The 20215-nt window shown below is 42.2% G+C and overlaps 1 protein-coding gene across 1 annotated transcript in view; it reads left to right on the plus strand.

Annotated features, from left to right (window-relative positions):
- The window catches only part of LOC149451248 (putative tRNA methyltransferase 9B), a 29304-nt gene extending 16270 nt beyond the window's left edge, over window positions 1-13034 (plus strand). Inside the window, exons 2-3 of the mRNA XM_089690804.1 lie at window positions 113-286; window positions 11797-13034. Coding sequence (XP_089546930.1) covers window positions 113-286; window positions 11797-12737 — 1115 coding nt within the window. The 3' untranslated portion in view covers window positions 12738-13034. The remainder of the gene's footprint in view (window positions 1-112; window positions 287-11796) is intronic.
- The last annotated feature ends 7181 nt before the right edge of the window (window positions 13035-20215 follow it).

Consider the following 20215-nt stretch of genomic DNA (forward strand, 5'->3'; position numbering starts at 1 on the left):
GGTCCACTTTACCCAAAAACCTATGCACACTGCAGTTTTCCAGTAACCAAATATAACATTTATTTCATATGAAACATGCCCAGTACAGTAATGGATTTTGCATTGATTTCAGGCTGTGGAAATGGGAAATATCTGCATATCAACAATCAGACTTTTAAAATAGGATCTGATTATTGCTTACCACTGGCAGAAGCTGCAAGAAACCGGAATTATGAAGTAATGGTGTGTGATGGACTTCAGCTGCCATACCGTGATGATGCCTTTGATGCTGTTCTCTCTATAGCTGGTAAGTTACTGGGGCAGTAGACATATAGAAGATACTTACTGTAGGTGTTTCAAACAGATCAGAGAAAGTGCACTTCTGGATATAAACACATTTTGCACAGGGATAGGTTTGCTGTCTGGAACCCTTAAAGGGGAACTACACTGCATCTCAGCAGCACAAACCAAAAATGCTACTTAATTAATTTGTAATATTCAAAGCAAACTCTCCCATCCATCCAAGTCTTCATGCTTTATTTTGCTGAGAAAACACCCCTCTAGCATTTCTAGCAGTGGTCATCTTAAGTGGGGCAGATAAATGTACTTGCTGTAATCTGAAATCCATCTGCCCTTAGCTCAGACATACAGGCAGGAGGGTATGCTTAGCTGAGAAAGCCCTCCTCCCTTCTTGTAGACTCCTGGGATGTAAGACATCATTTTCCTAGGCATGGAAACCAGGAAGTGACTGAAGATATGTAAAAAAAAAAGTTCAGAACAAATAAACCTAATATACCTACCTTCCTATCTATTTACTAATGCTAGCAGCATAAGGACTAAAAATAGTCAATGTTGACTGAGAGAGTGAAGTTCCACTCCCCATAGACAGCTCAAATTTCGGCTAAATTCACCTGAATTGGTAAGCACCCCCTGGCTCAACAAATGTCGATTTAAAAATAACTGAGCCAGGTGAAAGTCTATTGGCCAATCAGTGACTGAATGTTATTTGATGCCATCACTGTTTGATTATTTCTGCAACCTTGGGTGCCTGAATACAATAGCTGGTAGTGGAGATTCTCTGTCTAGCTGTGACCATGAATGGTGGAATCAGTTGTTTTTTTTTTTTCAGTCAGCCCTTTGGCAGAACAAGAGTAAATCAAGCCATGTATGGCAGCCTTTGAAAGCAGAATCATAATAGAGACAAGCTTTTGTTCTTCCTATAGGACCAAAATTTTAGGGACTGTAAGTTTTTCTTCAAAACTGCATCCAAAACAACAATCCAATAAAAGTACAGTCATGGCCAGAAATATTGGCACCCTAGCATTTCTGTCAGATAATGCACCACTTCACCCAGACAATAGTTGCAGTTACAATTGTTTAGGCGTTCTCATGTTTATTTCTTTTGTTTGTATTGGTATGACACAAAAAAAATGAGAAACAAAAAGCCAAATCTGACACATTCCATGCAAACAACCCAAAATGGACTTGACAAAATTATCGGCACCTTCTCAAAATTGTAAGAAATAATATGAATTCCAAGTTTGTGATGCTCCTGTAATTTGTAATTAAACTCATCTATCAATTAACAGACCTTAATGTTCCTGTGTCCACTGTGCACAATATTGTCAAGAAGTTTACATCCCATGGCACTGTAACTAATCTCCCTTGATGTGGACGAAAGAGAAGCCTGATCAAAGATTGCAACGAAGGATTGTTTGAATGGTGGATAAAGAATCTCGATCAACGTCCAGACAAATTCAAGTTGACCTTCAGGTACAGGGTACAACTGTATCAGTTCGCACTATATGCCATCTGAATGAAAAGGGACGCTATGCTAGGAGAGCCAGGAGGACCTCACTGCTGATACAGAAACATAAAAAAACCAGATTGGAGTTTGCCAAAACGTACTTAAGGAAGCCAAAATCCTTTTGGGAAAATGTGCTGGGGACAGACAAAACAAAATTACATCTTTTTGGTAAAGCCCCTCATTCTACTGTTTTCAGAAAAAGCAATGAGGCCTTTAAAGAAAAGAATACAGTCCCTACAGTCAAAAATGGTGCAGATTCACTGATGTTTTGGGGTTGCTTTGCTTCTTCAGGCACTGGATGTCTTGACTATGTGCATGGCATTATGAAATCTTCAGACTACCAAAGAAATAATTCTGGGGTGTTATAAAGGGCCCAGTGTTGGAAAGTTGGGTCTCCATCAGAGGTCATGGGATTTACAGCAGGACAGTGACCCAAAGCACATGGCAAAAAGCACCCAGAAATTGTTTAGGACAAAGTGCTGGAGAGTACGGAACTGGCCAGCAATGAGTCCAGATCTCAATCCCATTAAGCACCTATGGAGAGATCTCAAAACAGTAACTGGGAAAAGGAACCCTTCCAATCTAAGAGACCTGGAGCAGTTGGCAAAAGAAGAGTGGCCCAAAATTCCAGTAGCGAGGTGGAAGAAACTCATTGATGGTTATAGGAAACAATTGATTTCAGTTATTTTTTCCAAGGTGTGTGCTACCAAATATGAAATTGAGGGTGCCAGAAATTTTGTCCAGTCCATTTTGAGGGTTTTGTGTGAAATGTGTCATTTGGATTATTGTTTCTCCACATTTTTGTGTCATACCACTACAAGCAACAGAAATAAATATGCAACAGTTTTCTGGGCAAAGTGGTGCATTATCTGCCAAAAATGCAGGGGTGCCGATATTTTTGGCCATGACTGTATATTGTTATTGCATTTACATATTTATGACTTTTGTGGTTTTTGCCTTTCATTGACGCATGCGATTCATTAAATTATTTCAACACATTCAGTTGGAAGGTTGTGGATACCCACTATTGTAATGTTAATTTAACTGATCATGGAGCAAGGGAAACATGAAAGGTACCTACAATGTAGGATGTGCTTCGCTCTCAACGAATGGTCTGTGCCCACTTTAGTGGTTTGGTTGTTGCTGGTGTGTACATATCCACCTAGGTGCAGTATTTATTCAAATCTGATGTGTTCAGTTGTTCCAAAAATATGGTTTGCCCAATGTTCAATTTTACCTAAACCATGGCCTACATATTCAAAGCTGAAAACTGGCAGATCGATCTGTAAACTGAAAAAGTTCAGAATTGCTCTTCTTGTTGGCAGTCAGTACTCACAACCACATAACAGCATAATAGGATTGAAAAAAGACCAACAGGTGCTAATGCCTAAAGCAGGGGTCTCTAAACTTTCTAAACAAAGAACCAGTTTGCTGTCCTTCAGACTTTAGAAGGGCCAGACTGCGGCTAGTAGGAGTAGAAAAAGTCCTGGCATTGGTAACAATGCCCTATCATTGGTGTCTGTGAAAAGAATAGTACCCCATTAATGGTGTCAGTGGCAGGAATTCTGCCCCATTTTGGTGTCAGTGGAGGGAATAGTGCCCCAAGGGCTGGATAAAGGCAAGCAAAGGGCCGCATTCAGCCCTCAGCCACAGTTTGGAGACCACTGGCCTAAAGTGTTACTAAACCCAGGACCCTGCATTCACTATATCCAGTCTTCTACAATACACAGAACATGGAAATGTAATTATTTCAGTAAACATAAACTGCTAAATACCTTTTCTCATCAGCAGTATGTAGTCTTGGGACTTTTATCAGTGTTTGGCTTAGCACTGGTTAATCTTGTAGAAGGATTTTAATTTTCCTCTGACTGACTTATGAGGCTGCATAACCCCTGACCTTCTGTTCAGATAGCGCTGTTTGGCCCTGTGCTGATCACAAACTGAGCATGTGCAGAGTGCCCCCTAGGCCTCTATTCTAAAAGCAGATAGATTGGGGAATATGGAAGAAGGGGAGGATCAGAATAGACAGGATCAAACATCCTTTTTACACATTGCAGAGAATTACTCCTTAGGCTCCACAGTGAGTATATACAAGCATGCTTTACTTTATATACAGACTAATTTTACTGTTGTGGGTTTTGTAATACTTCAATTATACTGTTCAATACATATTTCGCAGTTCATTCTTATTATTATATCTAAGATTTATATAGCAACAACAGTTTGAGAAGCCCTTTACAAAATAAATGGAGACAGTATAGTTGTGATACAACTCAAGCCGACGATTAGGGGGCCTTACTTGTGAGATCTTACAATCGTGTACATACTGTATAACTCTGGCAAGCAAGAAGTATGTTAATTGGGGGTGTTCTTCTGCTGAGTGTAAATATTACTCTATCCATCCTTTGTTGTTTTTTCCACCCATGGTCACCTGTTACTTCCCTTCATGCCTCGTCCATCACTCTTCCTTAAAGCTAAACTCCAGAATGATCTATAACACAATAATCAATGCAACTTTGTATCCATTAATGCTTCATTAAATTATTTAAAATCCAGTATAAATAATAAAGAAAAAGAGGCAGAAACAACACAAGAAGATAGTCGGTTGTGCTGCAGTGCTCCTATACTAATAAGGCACATAATGATAGGAGAGTGCAAAGTGACAGACATTCATAAAATACTGCAAATAATGTCACAATAAATGCATCACACACACAATGGTTTAAAAACAATTTAAAATTGTTCATCCCCCATGGATTTATTGGATCATATTTCATTTGAGACCATAAATCCAACTAGCTGTAAATGTATTTATTACAGGTACTTGTATAGTGCCGTCATATTATGCAGCGCTTTACATATATTTGCGTAAACTGTTGACGCTATATAAATCTTGTGTAATCATAATAATATATTGTACATTCACATAAGTCCCTAGCCCTCAAGGGGTGTGTAATCTAAAGACTTTCACATTCATATACTAGGGCCAATTTAGACAGGAGCCAATTAACCTACCAGCATGTAGTTGGAGTGTGGGAGGAAAGCCGCACAGGGAGAACATGCAAACTCCAGGCAGGTGGTGCTGTGGATGGGATTCGAAACAAACGACCCTAGTGCTTTCAGGAAGAAGTGCTAAATGCTTAGCCACTGTGCTGCCCATCACGTCAATCTGGGCAGTTTCAGTTTTTATTGGTGACATCTGATAACCTCCGGTTTCTAATGATCTGAAGAGGCATGTACCAGAATAACATACTATTATTCCATCCTACAAGATAACTTTATTGAATGATGATATTCCTTTTTTAAAGAATAGTTATATCTAAAAGTAGTTATACATTTTATTAATCCCTGGATATTAGACCAGGTGCATACCCATCCAGAAAAGTGTATTACTTGGACTGTGATATGTGCAGCTATTATCATGCAAATATATTGTGGTATACCACTGTCCCACATTCACATGTTAGAGAACACAGGAGTCTGGATCACATAGGCTTAACATCAATCGCACATTGTTAATAGAATTGTGAAAATCACATTTTATCCACATGTACACTCCACTTGTTGGATGCACTTTGGTCCCATATATTCTGTTGCTGTAATGTGCAAGCACAGTATCCGTTACTGTATGTAGTTGCAGATGGCAAAGCAAGCAATGGTCATCATACCTCCTAATTTATGCTATAATTGCACTCAAACCTGAGTTTATCTATAGATAAAATGGAGAGCAACAATGTACAGAAGCTGTGAGCAGAGGAAGCAGTGTGAGACATTTAAACATTGATCCTTGTGCTGGTTGGTGTTCCATGAATGTAGTCAAAACAGGGCTGCTATATAAAATGAAAAAATGCAGCGCTAATTATAAAATAACATAAAAGTCAAAATAAAGTCCATAGAAGTCCCCAAATGAATAGAAGCAGGTGCATAAAAAAGATTTAGATCCAAAAACCATCACCATACACCCAAAACAGATTGGCCTCTTACCAGACAATTTGACCATAAAAAAACGGTCAGCAAGCACAATGTGATATAACATCAATACAGCAAATGATCCTCAGTAGAAATTCTCTCCAGGATGAAAGAACTTCTCCACCTTTAAAGATCTCCAAATAGAAGAAACTCCAGATAATTTGACCGTACAAAACTGGTCAGCAAGCGCAGTGTGATATAACATCAATATAGTAAACGATCCAGAGTAGAAATTCTCTCCAGGTTGAAAGATCACTTCTCCACCTTTAAAGTTCTCCAAATAGAAGAAATTCTCAGGTTAGAGAATGAGTAAAAAGAAAAGGCAACTCCTAGTGTAGTAATTAAAATATACTTTGGCAAATTTAATTTCCACGTACATCAAGGTGTAAGATAACCAGCTTTGAAAAACAAAGTTTCAAACCAAGAAGATGGCCACTGTCCCTCCAGAGCGCTGTGAAGTTACATGCCGAGGCTCCACTCAACACATTTTGTCATCAGAAAGACGTCAGGAGCGATGGTGTCTTTCTGATGAAACGCGTTGAGCGAAGCCTCAGTGTGTGACATCACCATGCTCTGGAGGGACGGTGGCCATCTTGTTAGTTTGAAACTTTCTGTATTTCAATGCTGGTTATCTTACACCTTGATGTACGTGGAACTTAAATTTACCAAAGTATATTTTAATTACTACACTATGAGTTGCCTTTTCTTTTTACTCATTCCCTGACCATCAGATGGGAGTTTCTTCAATTTGGAGATCTTTAAAGGTGGAGAAGTTATCTTTCATCCTGGAGAGAATTTCTACTGAGGATCGTTTTGCTGTATTGATGTTGTAACACACTACGCTTGCTGACCGGGTTTGTACGGTCAAATTGTCTGGTAAGAGGCCAATCTGTTTCTGGTGTATGGTGATGGTTTTTGGATCAAAATCTTTTTATGCACCTGATTCTATTCATTTGGGGACTTATATGGACTTTATTTTGACTTTGTTTTATAATTAGCACTGCATTTTTTCATTTTACATCGTAACATTGCCTTCATATGTACAAGCTGCTTTTACTTTGTTTTATTATATTTCTTTGTGGTTTAATATCTGAGTGCAAGTGTTGTTGTAAAACAGCGCTGCTGCCTACTAGTAAGAATAACATTTCACAGCTCCAGGCCACAGACGATCATTCATGCTGTTGTCACCGCAGGGAAAATCGCTGCATCTGGCAGTCTGTGCCTTGCAGATATATATCTGCATAATCATGCAACTCATTTTGCAGGTCACAGCTTGCGCAAGTCATACAAGTCTTGCTGTATCCACATACAGAGCATAAGTAAGCAGCAGGCAAGGCAGCAGTATAGAGTGACAGAAATCAAAGCACAAGTGTATATCTGGTAGAGATGAAAAAAACACACCTTCCAGCTTACTAGAATTTGTCCAAATAGATGATCATATAGTATTCCCTTATGTTCACAAAAACATCTCCATATTTTCCTGGCATAATCGCTTAAATTTGTGTATGTAGAATCTATAAGTGATGAGAATGTGATTAACCCCATTCTGTTGCAACAGTCCTACAACATAACTTAAGGATAAATGCCTGCATTGGTGGGATTACCACTACCTGTTTGGCAAAGCACATTGCCAGTTCTAACAATGGAAAAAGAATGGTGGAATGGATCCATCAAGCCTATGCAAACAGAATCCATGGATAGTCATCAACAATATAGATTGTCACCTAATGCATTTTCATCCCTAAGACTGGACGACAGGTAAACATGCCCCACAACTTTGTCACTCCAGTTTTGGACAGCACATTACATACATTGCTCAACGCCCATTAATGAAGTCCTGCACCAGGTATGAAACTCATTCGGTGATGTGAGTGTGTGATAGCCTGTAGCGTTCATGGTGGAGTTTTTCACTATCTACAGATTCTGTTTGCCAGTCCCAAGGGTAAACACCACACTATATGTATGAAGTAAATGCCCAGATGCTCACCCACAAAGAAATCCATACAAATCTAAAACTGGTATAGAGGAGCTCACAGGTCTTGCGGCAGAGATCAATAAAAGCAACAGCATTTTGTCAATGTTTCAAGCTCAGTCCATCTTTCTCAAGGCACAGATAGATTCAGTGTAACAGGTTTCATTGATCCATTCCACCATTCTTTTTTCCATCATCTGAAAACATTTAGGTAGGTGCTTTGCCAAATAGGTAGCAGTAATATCTGCCACTGCAGGCATTTATATTACAATATGTACGACTGTGGCAACAGAGTGTGAATGATCACATACTCAAAATCTTCATATTCCATATACACGAGTTAAGTGGAACTTTATCCATAACAACTTGATAAAAAAAATAATGCCCTTACCATTCCTTATCTTGGAATATTGTTGACAAACAAAACCTCTGACCTAAGAACTCTCAATTATACTAAATTCATTCCAAAAATTCAAACCCACCTTAATCAAATGGCTAAGCATGAACTATCCTGATCTGGCAGACCGACCGCCTTTGAAATGTTCATATTGCCACAGATTTTATATCTATTTAGATCAATTCCAATCCCAATTAAATCTTCATATCTAACAAAACTACAATCTATGCTTAAAAAATACATCTGGGGAAATATGAGACCTAAATGCTCACATAATATATTTAATCAAACACAAAAAAATAGGAGGAATGGGATTTGTTGACATTCGGGATTATCACAAAGCATCATTATTAGACCAACTCAAACATTGGTTTATAGTAGAAGATGATACAAAATGGGGTGACGGTGAAAAAACTCTATCCTCTACGACAGATTTAAGCGCCATACTACTAGTGAGCTTGTGGCAAAGGATTCCCACTAGTAAAACCACACCAACTGTACGAGCCTCAATTGAAGCCTGGAAATCCTTAAGCTCCGTGTCTATAGATCCTCTCTGAATAAGTCCTCTTCATATACCTATAACAGCCTTAGAAGTCTTAATGCCTAGCATAGATATCTCGAATTGGAAACATAATGGCATACGCACAATACAAGAGATTTGTGTTAAAAACAACATAATGTTGAATTCCTTATGAAAGAATTTTATCTCCTCCCTTCTGAAAAATCAACCAATACACACATCAGTCGTTGCCTATCGAAACATCCAGTAAAAACAATATATATACCTAAAGTATCATTAAAGTTCTATAGCTCCACTACTCCTAAATCAGGTGGTATAACCCTATTTTATAACCTTCTACAATGTAAATCAGAATTTAATAAGACTACTCAGTTAATCAAGTGGGAAAAAGACTTAGAGACTGAAATCTCTAATGAGCAGTGGGAATGTGCATTCAGGAGTGTGTTTTCAGCTACTAGATGGATTAACCCTTGGGAGCTAACGCACAAAATTTTCACAAGACGTTATCTAACTCTTTACCAAATGGCCAAATTCTCAGAACAACATAGTCCTCAATCCTGGAGAAACTGCGGTCAGATTGGTACTCTATTACATAAATTATGGACATGTAAAAATATTAGAAGCTATTGGTATAAAGTTTTCCACATGATATTGCTTTTGCTGTATCGTATCTGTTTTGTTTGGTTTTTTTTTGTGTTTTTTTTTCCCTCATCCCCTACATCTCTTCCAACATTCTGCTACATCTTTGTTTCAGTACTGCTTAGACCTGAAGAAGGGGACATTCCCTGAAAGCTTGTCCTCCAAAATTGTATGTTAGTGCAAATAAAAAAAAAGTATCACAGACAGTACTCAATTGTTCCTGCCACATGATATTGGAGATTACTGGGAAATTAAAACAACCAAATCCTACCCTAGCCATTCTGAATATATATATAGATACATATCCAATCCATTATCGACTTTTAGTGACACACATTCTTCTAGCATCAAGACTTACCATTACTAGACACTGGAAAAAAGACTTGGCCCCTTCTCTAAAAGAACTCATTGAGCTAGTGCAGACCCACTTCATCTATGAGAAATCTTTAGCTTACCTAAACAATAGAATTACCAAATGTGAGAAAGCTTGGAACCCCTGGTCTGACTGGTTCAGAACTGTAACCTAAGATTTTATTATGTTTAACCTTTTCTTGGATACTCTAAAATGATTATTTTGTGGAACTAGTAGGATTGTTAGGAATTATTCAATATTTCCTTTTTTCTCTTTGTTAAACTTTACCGCACCTATACTGTGTTATAGTGTAGCTTTTCACTGTCCTATTTTTGTTGTAACTATATTTGTAACACAAAAAAAAAACGTATTATGGGAAAAAAAATGTCCTTTTAGCAAGGAACTTACATTCCAAAATATTTATTATGCTACCAAAATTAGTGTGTGCCTCTGGCATTGCTGTTACTTCTTGCTGGAAGTTGCCATTTTGCTGAAGCCCAGAGCCCCTGAACAACAGTAAATCATAAAGTGGAAGTGGATTTCATCGAGTTAACGGTTTAAAAAAACAGTAACATTCCTGGAATGCTGGGATTGCTAACTGTTGCATTGCTTGTGTCTTCAACCAAACTGTCAAACCATCAAATGGCTGGTGGTGTCATAACTGATCACAAGTGCAGCACCATGGTAGCTGCAGATCAAGTAGAAGTAGCTTCCATGGCTGTAAAGGATAGGAGGGTTTAATTCTGCTTTAAGACTGGCAGCAGATTGGCCTCTACAAATTCAGTAGTACCTAAAAAAATATAGAGCAACTGAGCAAGTGCAGAGCAGGGTGAGACAGACAGGATTTTAAACAGCATAGGCACTTATTTTTAGGGCCAGTTCATACTGCATGTGTTTCGGTTGCTTTTTTTTCTGCATCCAAAATGCACAGAAAGTAGGGTATATGATTAGCAATGTCATAGTTCACATCAGTGCCTCAGTTTCAGAAAAAAAAGGTAGAACAGGCTGCATTTTTCCTGCACAGAACTGAGCTTCTCACGCATGCGAAGTGGGCACCCGGCTGTGAAGCCACAAGCTGTCATAGTCGGGTGCCCACACTGAAGATGCTGGTGGCAGAGATGACAGCCGGTGAAACCTGCTGTGGTGAGGACACCTCTGGATCAAGGGACGGGTAAGAGTCTGTTTTTTTAAAAGTCAGCAGCTACAGTTTTTGTAGCTGCTGACTTTTACTAGTTTAAATTTTGACTGGAGCTCTGCTTTAAATTGTTACTAAACCCACAACAGTAAAATCAGTCTGTATATGCAGCAAAGCATGCTGGTTATACTCACTGAGGAACCTAAGGGGTTAATCCTCTGCATTGTGTAAAAACACTGTTTGATCCTGACTTCACTGATCCTCCCCTTCTTCCAGTGTCCCCTCTTATCTTGTGGAGTCACTCTGCACATGCTCAGTTTAGTATGTATTGCTGAAGAGGTTTTTTTTTTTCTTGGGAGAGTGCATGTGATCAGCATAGGGCCAATCAGCACTGTCCAGACAGAGGTCAGGGGGTCCTGCATCTTCCTACAGTGCAACCAGTGCTTCGCCGGACACTGATAAAAGTCACAAGACTGCTCTAACTGTGGATGAGAAAAGGTATTTAGCAGTTTATATTTACTAAAATAATTGCACTTCCATGTTCTGTGTACTGTAGGTGACCAGATATAGTGAATGCAGGGTCCTGGGTTTAGTAACATTTTAAGCTTTGTTTCTGGATAAAGCAAGGATTATAAATGTGACCTACAATATTGGAGTTTAAGTGCAATTATAGCATGATTTAGGAGCTGTGCTGAATGTCACTTGCTTTACCATCTGCAACCTCATAACTACTATCAAAGACTGTGCTTGCACATTACAATAACCATAAATATAATGAAACATGGTGGAATGTACATATGGATAAAATACTACTCGACCACTATATTAACAATGGTAAGCCCATGTAAACAAACTTCTTTGTTAACTTTGGCATCTGAGTGTGGGACAGAGCAACATATCCAATAAATACAGTAAGAACTAGATAAAAGAATACAGGAGTACACACTGGTGCTAAGTACAAAATTCTAGAATTTTCATTGTTTGGCATTTTTATGACCTAGCAAATGTTTTTGAACTTTTTTTCAGTAATTCACCATTTTTCAACCAAGGAGCGCCGCGTACGAGCTATTAAAGAGATGGCTCGAATTCTGAGAGTTGGTGGACGAATGATGATCTATGTATGGGCAATGGAACAGAAAAGAAGGAAATTTGAGAAGCAAGACTTGCTTATACCATGGAATAGGGAGCCACAAAAGGTTTCAGAGAAAAGAAAGGACCTGACTGAACCAGATTTCAAGAACCTGCCACTGATCAATCCTTTGAGTAGGGTTCACAGCAATATGCTTTCAAAGATTAGGACTAAACATTCTTCATTTGTTAATAGGATACCTTTAACACTTAAAAATGGCCTCCATTCATCAAGATGTTTAACACGGTCACTAGAATCAGGGCTGTATATAAGTAGTATGTATGTAAGCAGTGATCAGAAGCATGAAAGCATTCTACGTAGACTGTATGACTACTGCACTGAATTAGGAAAATCCACAAATGCGTATCTACCCAGACTGTCCAAACCTGCTCGTTTTGTAAAACAAATTGGTGACCTTCTACCAAAATACATACAAGACCTGGAAAAAAATACTAACAAAGTCACAGAGTTATTTAACTTTCCACTTGCTAACAAAAGTTATTGCACATCATCTAATGTAGAACTTGGTGGAGAAATAATCAAAGACCTTGAAAATGTTCCATTACCAGATCTGAAATCTAGTTGCAGTGGACCAATTGATCTCAAGCGATGTTCTAACTCTGACATTAAATGTAGGAAAGATCAGCAGATCCCGCCAATTGACAATACAGACTGTCTTCGATATTATCACATATTTAAACAGAATGAACTTGCTGATCTCATAGAACAATGTATTCCTGAACTCCTTGTTGTGAGCACATTTTATGACCATTCAAACTGGTGCGTCATTGTTGAAAAGAACCCACTATGGAAAATGTTAAGTCCCCATAACTGGTAAAATGTTTAATCTGTTCTATACAGCAAATTGTTATTGCATGCAGTTGTGGGTCAGTTATCATGCTTATCAAAAAATACTTCCTATTTAAGTATTTTTTATTTGTATTTTAGTAGGTTTTTTTTCTTAAACATAATTTTGTATTAGCAGAATGTAACAGCTGTAAAAAAAACCCTCAAATGTTTATCATATTTTAAATATATTTTATATGGTAAATTGTTGTATAAATGTTATTCTTCCTTTTAGGTTTTGCAATAGGCAAGACATAAAAGTAAAAAAGTGAACCTGTCTGGAGGAAAAGGTGCAGTCAACGTGTCATTAAACCCATGTTATTAAAAAACCGTCAGTACAGCTGTATTACATGCTGATTGACCATACTCACTCAGCCACTATGGGATTTATTTTCTGTATTCTGCATAAAACCTGGTTGATCCTGTTGTTCACTGTCCTTCTCTCCTTGTCTGTGTTCCCACTGCAGTCTTAGATTGTGTAGACCAGCCAGATTCCACATCTACTGAGCATGCTCCAGTTTCATTTCCCTTCTAAGCTGGTCATTTACACCTTTGTTTTATCTATGCAGCCCACATGACTATAGAGTCCCACTTGTGGGCATATGCACTCTGAATAAATGACAGTCCCCTCTCTCCTCCATGCCTACTAAACTGCTCTCCACCGTGGGCGCAGGATACTACACGTTGACTAATGGAGGCTTAAGCTACTTGTAATTCTAAGCATATACAAATAGTCGCAGGCTGGAGGGGCGTGAAATAGGCTGTGTCAGGCAAAACCTCCCCATAGAAAGCCCAAACCAAAATACACAAAATCTGAGATAAAATACATATTTGTATGATGATTTAAAACATTTTGTGGATAGTAATTATGTATTTTCCTCTGTATTTCTAAGGCTGTTATTTTATTTTTATTTAACATGTAACTGGCAGCAGAGGGCTAAAAGCTCCTCCCACTGATATTTTCCTGCAGATGGGTCGGGAAAGAGCTGTATATCAATTATGAAAAAAGATATTTAGATTTTTTTTTCAGTTAAATCATCCATATACATAAAGAGAAGGGATAATGTAAAAAAAAAAACAGCGTGTGCTTAGTATCACTTTAAAGCGGAGCTCCACCCAAAAGGGGAAGCTCCGCTTGTATGCCTCCTCCCCCCTCCACTGCCATATTTGGCACCTTTGGGGGGTGGGAGTGCAGCCCCCCTCCTACCCCCCACAGGTCCCAGGAGATTGCGAGACCAATTTCTAGGTATGGAAAAATGTCACCAGCACACCAAGGATCATCAATATGGGTGCAAAGATTTTAATGAACGATCACATACAGTCAGGTCCATAAATATTGGGAGATCGACACAATTCTAACATTTTTGGCTCTATACACCACCACAATGGATTTGAAATGAAACAAACAAGCTGTGCTTTAACTGCAGACTGTCAGCTTTAATTTGAGGGTATTTACATCCAAATCAGGTGAACGGTGTAGGAATTACAACAGTTTGCATATGTGCCTCCCACTTGTTAAGGGACCAAAAGTAATGGGACAGAATAACAATCATAAATCAAACTTTCACTTTTTAATACTTGGTTGCAAATCCTTTGCAGTCAATTACAGCCTGAAGTCTGGTACGCATAGACATCACCAGACGCTGGGTTTCATCCCTGGTGATGCTCTGCCAGGCCTCTACTGCAACTGTCTTCAGTTCCTGCTTGTTCTTGGGGCATTTTCCCTTCAGTTTTGTCTTCAGCAAGTGAAATGCATGCTCAATCAGATTCAGGTCAGATGATTGACTTGGCCATTGCATAACATTCCACTTCTTTCCCCTAAAAAACTCTTTGGTTGCTTTTGCAGTATGCTTTGGGTCATTGTCCATCTGCACTGTGAAGCGGCGTCCAATGAGTTCTGAAGCATTTGGCTGAATATGAGCAGACAATATTGCCCGAAACACTTCAGAATTCATCCTGCTGCTTTTGTCAGCAGTCACATCATCAATAAATACAAGAGAACCTGTCAGGGACTGCGGGTCTCGCCGAGGCGCACAGGTCTGCGCATGCGCAGATTGCCTAGGCACACCAATGTGCAGGCACTAGGACCTGAGTGTCCGCGGCGGCAATTGCTGCCGTGCATGCGCATTCGCGCACCTGGCACCAATGACGGTGCAGGGCGCACTATTTAAACTGGCTAGGCGGTGATCACGTTGCCGCAAGGTCTAGTTCCTGTGTTTTCTGAAGTGCCTACCTGCCTCCACCGTTACCGACCCGGCTAGTCTGACCACGCTCACTCCTGACTGTCATCCATCCATCCATCCCGCTCGGGACCTGGACCTGTCAGCCTCTTCACATCAGGCTCACCCCTGGCACATACCCTCAGCGAGACTCCTCTACCACATTTGGGTGCACTTAGGGGCCGTGACCTGGTTTCAGTCCTGCACCAAGTCCATCCCCACCATCAGGGGATTTGGTGAAAAGGCAGACTGGGACTTAGACGCCGCGTCCTGGGGAATCCCGTTCTGTGGATCACTAGAGATCCGCCGGGCGGTGTCTGACAGTACCTTGGGGCCATGACTGAGCCCGGAAGAGGAACTTCCCTTCTGGATGACATATGTCGACATCTGGCGACCCTTACAGAAGGGGTTAGGGCCCTACAGGAGGGTTATACAGAATTGGGTGACCGCATACAGACCTTAGCCACACCTACCAGGCAGTCTGGGGAACCCTCTGGGGAGACACTGGTCTCGATACCCGCACCAGAACCCCGTGTTCCCACACCGTAACGTTTTAACGGAAATCTAAGTAGATTCAGGACTTTTTGTAATTCCTGTCAGCTATACTTCGACCTCCAGCCTCGAACATTTTCTTCAGAATCCGTGAGGGTCGGATTTATCATTTCCTTATTACAGGATGAAACCCAAAACTGGGCCCACCGACTACTGGAGACTCGAGACCCTCAGAGATGGTAACGACATTTTTTAAAGCAATGGCGCTCTTGTACAATGACCCACAGCAGGCAGTGACGGCCAAGATGGCCCTACATACACCGAGGCAAGGCCACCGAGCAGTGGAGGACTATGCAGTCGAATTCAGGCATTGGGGTAGTGACACTCAATGGAATGAGGCGGCCCTGCATTACCGCATGGGATTAGCTGAAACATTGAAGGATGAGCTGGCCCGAGTAGACATACCTGATACTCAGGAGGGCCTGATAACCTTATCTATTCAGATTGACCGCTGGTTGCGGGAACGCAGGCAGGAAAGGTCCAACCAAGGTCAGAGACCAACCTGGATACCTCCCCATGCTTCAGTCCAGCCTAAGTCTCTGTGGGTCAACCGGATTCAGGAGTCCACGGATACATCGGGACTCAGGTTATCGGGAAGGATGCAGCCTTCACTTACACTTGAGGAACATCAGAGGCGTCAGGTAAACCATCTTCGCCTCTATTGCGGGGAAGCAGGCCATGTGGTACGTACCTGTCCAGCCAAGATGGGTAAGTGTTCTGCTTTTTTCTCTATGGTCACTTCTAAAAGTGGGAGCAACACCAGTTATCTAGCAGTACCTATCTCACTTCAGCTGCCTGGGAAAACTGTGGTAACCACGGCAATCGTGGACTTGGGAGCATACAGCTGCTTTATAGATTTGGACTTTGCAGCTCAGCAGCAGATCCCCTTACAGTCGAAGGAGATGGGGTTGAATATTTTCTTAGCTGACGGGTCCCGTATCACGTCAGGGGTGGTGGACCGTGAAACCCCACCTATCCGCACTACAGTGGCAACCCATCATCAGGAATTCCTCCACCTGGATGCCATTGTATCCCCTCTATTCCCAGTCATCCTGGGGCTCCCTTGGCTACGAGCCCATGATCCACAGGTTGATTGGAAGACGGGAGCAATTCACTTCCAGTCACCCTATTGCCAGCAGCATTTCTCCCTGGGACGCCCCCAGCTCCGCACGCCTTGTTATGTTTGGATGCAGATGCAGGACTGGCTCAAGTTATTCCTTCGGCCTACCATAGCTACTTGGACGTGTTTAGCAAGCGGGGGGGCAGATGTTCTGCCCCCGCACCGAGGGTTGGAAATACCATTTGGGCAGATATTTCCTTTGTCTGAGCGGGAGTTAGGGGTACTAAAGGAGTACATAGACGAGAACCTTCACATCACCAGCCGGGGCTGGCATTTTCTTTGTGGAGAAGAAAGACAAATCCCTACGACCCTGCGTAGATTACCGTGATTTAAATAAAGTAACTGTCAAGAATTGTTACCCACTGCCTCTGGTCTCTGAACTTTTTCAAAGGTTGAAGTCAGCTTCTGTCTTCACTAAGCTGGATTTGAGGGGTGCATATAACCTAGTCCGTATCAGAGAGGGGGATGAATGGAAGACAGCATTCCGTACAAGATTCGGACATTTTGAATACTTGGTAATGCCCTTCGGCCTATGCAATGCACCTGCCACCTTCCAGCACTTCATAAACAACGTGTTCAGGGACTATTTGGACATCTTTGTTGTCGTCTACCTGGACGATATCCTGATCTTTTCCCCGTCATTAGAGGTCACATGAGGTGTGTGTTGGAACGGCTCCGCATCTCTTTTTTGGGACTGACCATCTCCACCACGGGAATAGCCATGGATCCCCAGAAAGTCTCGGCTATCTTAGATTGGCCAGTGCCCACTGATAAAAAGGCAGTCCAACGCTTCATTGGCTTTGCAAACTTTTATAGGAAGTTTTATCAAAAACTTTTCAGGCCTAGTGTCCCCTATCACCCAGTTGATCAGACGGAGGGTCTGCTTCCAATGGACACCCGAAGCGCAGGAAGCATTTGCAGCTTTAAAGAAGTTGTTCACTGAAGCCCCTATTCTGAGCCATCCTGACCCGTCCTTACCCTACATCTTGGAGGTAGATGCGTCGGAGAACGCAGTGGGGGCGATTCTGTCTCAAAGGAAGGGCACTAAGGAGCTCATGCACCCGGTGGCCTTCTTCTCTAGGAAACTGACTACTGCAGAAAGGAATTACGGTATGGGGATCGGGAGCTTCTGGCGATCAAGGTAGCACTAGAGGAGTGGAGTTACCTATTAGAGGGAGCTGTACACCCAATATTAATTTTCACAGATCACAAAAATCTAGAGTATTTGAAGACAGCAAAGCGCCTAAGACCCCGTCAAGCCAGGTGGGCACTTTTCTTTTCCCGGTTCACATTTCATATTACCTATAGGCCAGGGTCAAAGAATACTAAGCCCGATGCGCTCTCCCTCATGTTCAGTGACCCTGAGGAGATTCCCAAACCGGATACCATCCTGTCCTTGGGAAATTTTCTGGTCCTCCAATCAGAGCTCTGTTCTAGACTGCAGACCGCATCCGTAGTAATGCCAGGTCCACCCGGTGTCCCCTTACTGAATAGGGAGGGGCTTCTGTGGAAAGAGGATCGGATTGTGGTTACTGAGGAAGCCCGTACTTTGGTACTAGGATATTGCCATGACCACCCGTTAGCAGGGCACTTTGGAGTATGTAAGACCCTGGAGCTTTTGCAGCGTACATTCTGGTGGCCCAATATGGCCAAGGATTGCGAATTATATGTTAAGACCTGTACCATTTGCCAGAGGAATAAACCTACTAGGAACAAGGCCTAAGGGCCTATTACGCCCATTACCAATACCTGACAGACCATGGAGAATGATCTCCATCGACTTTGTTGTGGAACTTCCACCCTCCCAGGACCACACAGCGATCTTTGTGATCGTAGACCGCTTTTCCAAAATGGCCCATTTTGTACCTTTGAAAGATACACCTACCACCCTTGAGACAGCACGGGTTTTTCATCAAGGAAGTGGTGAGACTCCACGGGATTCCTAAGGATATCGTGTCAGACAGGGGGGTTCAATTCATGTCCAGATTCTGGAAGGCTCTATGTGAAACACTTGGGATTAAGCTGTCATTCTCCTCTGCATATCACCCACAAACCAATGGCCAGACGGAGCGAACGAATCAGACTCTGGAGCAGTACCTCAGGTGCTGCACCATCTTTCTCCAAGATGACTGGTTGACCCTCCTGCCACTGGCGGAGTTCGTGTATAACAACGCAAGTCATTCTGCTACCAAGTAGTCCCCCTTTATTGCGAATTATGGATTCCACCCCATATTCTTACTGGATCTGATTCCGGAAGTCATGGTCCAGGCCACGCAGGACATGTTAAATTTTTTATCCTCTAATAGCATGGTGCTGCAAGAAGCGATGGCAAAGGCCCAGGAGGACAATAAGAGGGCTTTTGATAGGAAGAGAAGGGGAGAATTAAGCTTGCACCCAGGGAACCAGGTCTGGTTAGCCACAACAAATCTAAAAATGTCCTGTCCGTCAAAGAAACTGGCACTTAAGTTCCTGGGTCCGTTTCGGGTAAAACGTAAGGTCAATGAGATGGCGTACGAGCTCACACTCCCCGAATCTTTTAGGATCCATCCGGTCTTCCACGTGTCGCTATTAAAACTGGCGACACCAGACCCCTTTCCGGATCGGAGGTCTAAACCTCCGGAGGCAGTAAACATCGACGGAGAAGAGGAGTTTGAAGTAGAGGCAATGCTAGATTGTAGGAAAAGGAGAGGCCAAACTCAATTCTTGGTTAAATGGATACGGGGCAGAGGAAAATTCATGGGAGCCGTCCAAAATGTTCACGCCCCAAGACTTGTTTGGGATTCTTTCGGAACCAGCCGTCTAAGAGGGGTCAGTTGGGCATCCGGAGGCTTCCCGTAGGGGGGGGCCATGTCAGGGACTGTGGGTCTCGCCACGGCACACAGGTCTGCGCATGCGCAGATTGCCTAGGCGCACCAATGTGCAGGGCGCACTATTTAACCTGGCTAGGCGGTGATCACGTTGCCACAAGGTCTAGTTCCTGTACCTGTGTTTCTGAAGTGCGTTTTCCTGTTGCTGATCCTGCTTGTCCAGATTCGTGTTGACCTTCTCCTGCTCTGACCCCCGGCTCGTCCCTGACTATTCCTCTGCCTGTCGTTACTATTGGACCTCCCGTTGCTGAACCTTGGCTCGTGACCCGGCTACTCTCTGTCTCCTGCTTGGTACCTACCTGCCTCCACCGTTACTGACCCGGCTAGTCTGACCACGCTCACTCCTGACTGTCATCCATCCATCCCGCTCGGGACTTGGACCTGTCAGCCTATTTCACATCAGGCTCACCCCTGGCACATACCCTCAGCGGGACTCCTCTACCACAGTTGGGTGCACTCGGGCCGCGACCTGGTTTCAGTCTTGCACCAAGTCCATCCCCACCATCAGAGGCTCTGGTGAAAAGGCAGACTGGGACTTAGACTCCGTGTCCTGGGGAATCCCGTCCTGTGGATCACTAGAGATCCCGCCAGGCGGTGTCTGACAGAACCAGTTCCATTGGCAGCCATACATGCCCACGCCATGACACTACCACCACCATGCTTCACTGATGAGGTGGTATGCTTCGGATTAGAGATGAGCGAATCGAACATG

Source organism: Staurois parvus, unplaced genomic scaffold (assembly GCF_062004578.1).
Source record: "Staurois parvus isolate SC_StPar_1 unplaced genomic scaffold, SC_StPar_1.0 ptg000544l, whole genome shotgun sequence".
Taxonomy (NCBI): Eukaryota; Metazoa; Chordata; class Amphibia; order Anura; family Ranidae; genus Staurois; species Staurois parvus.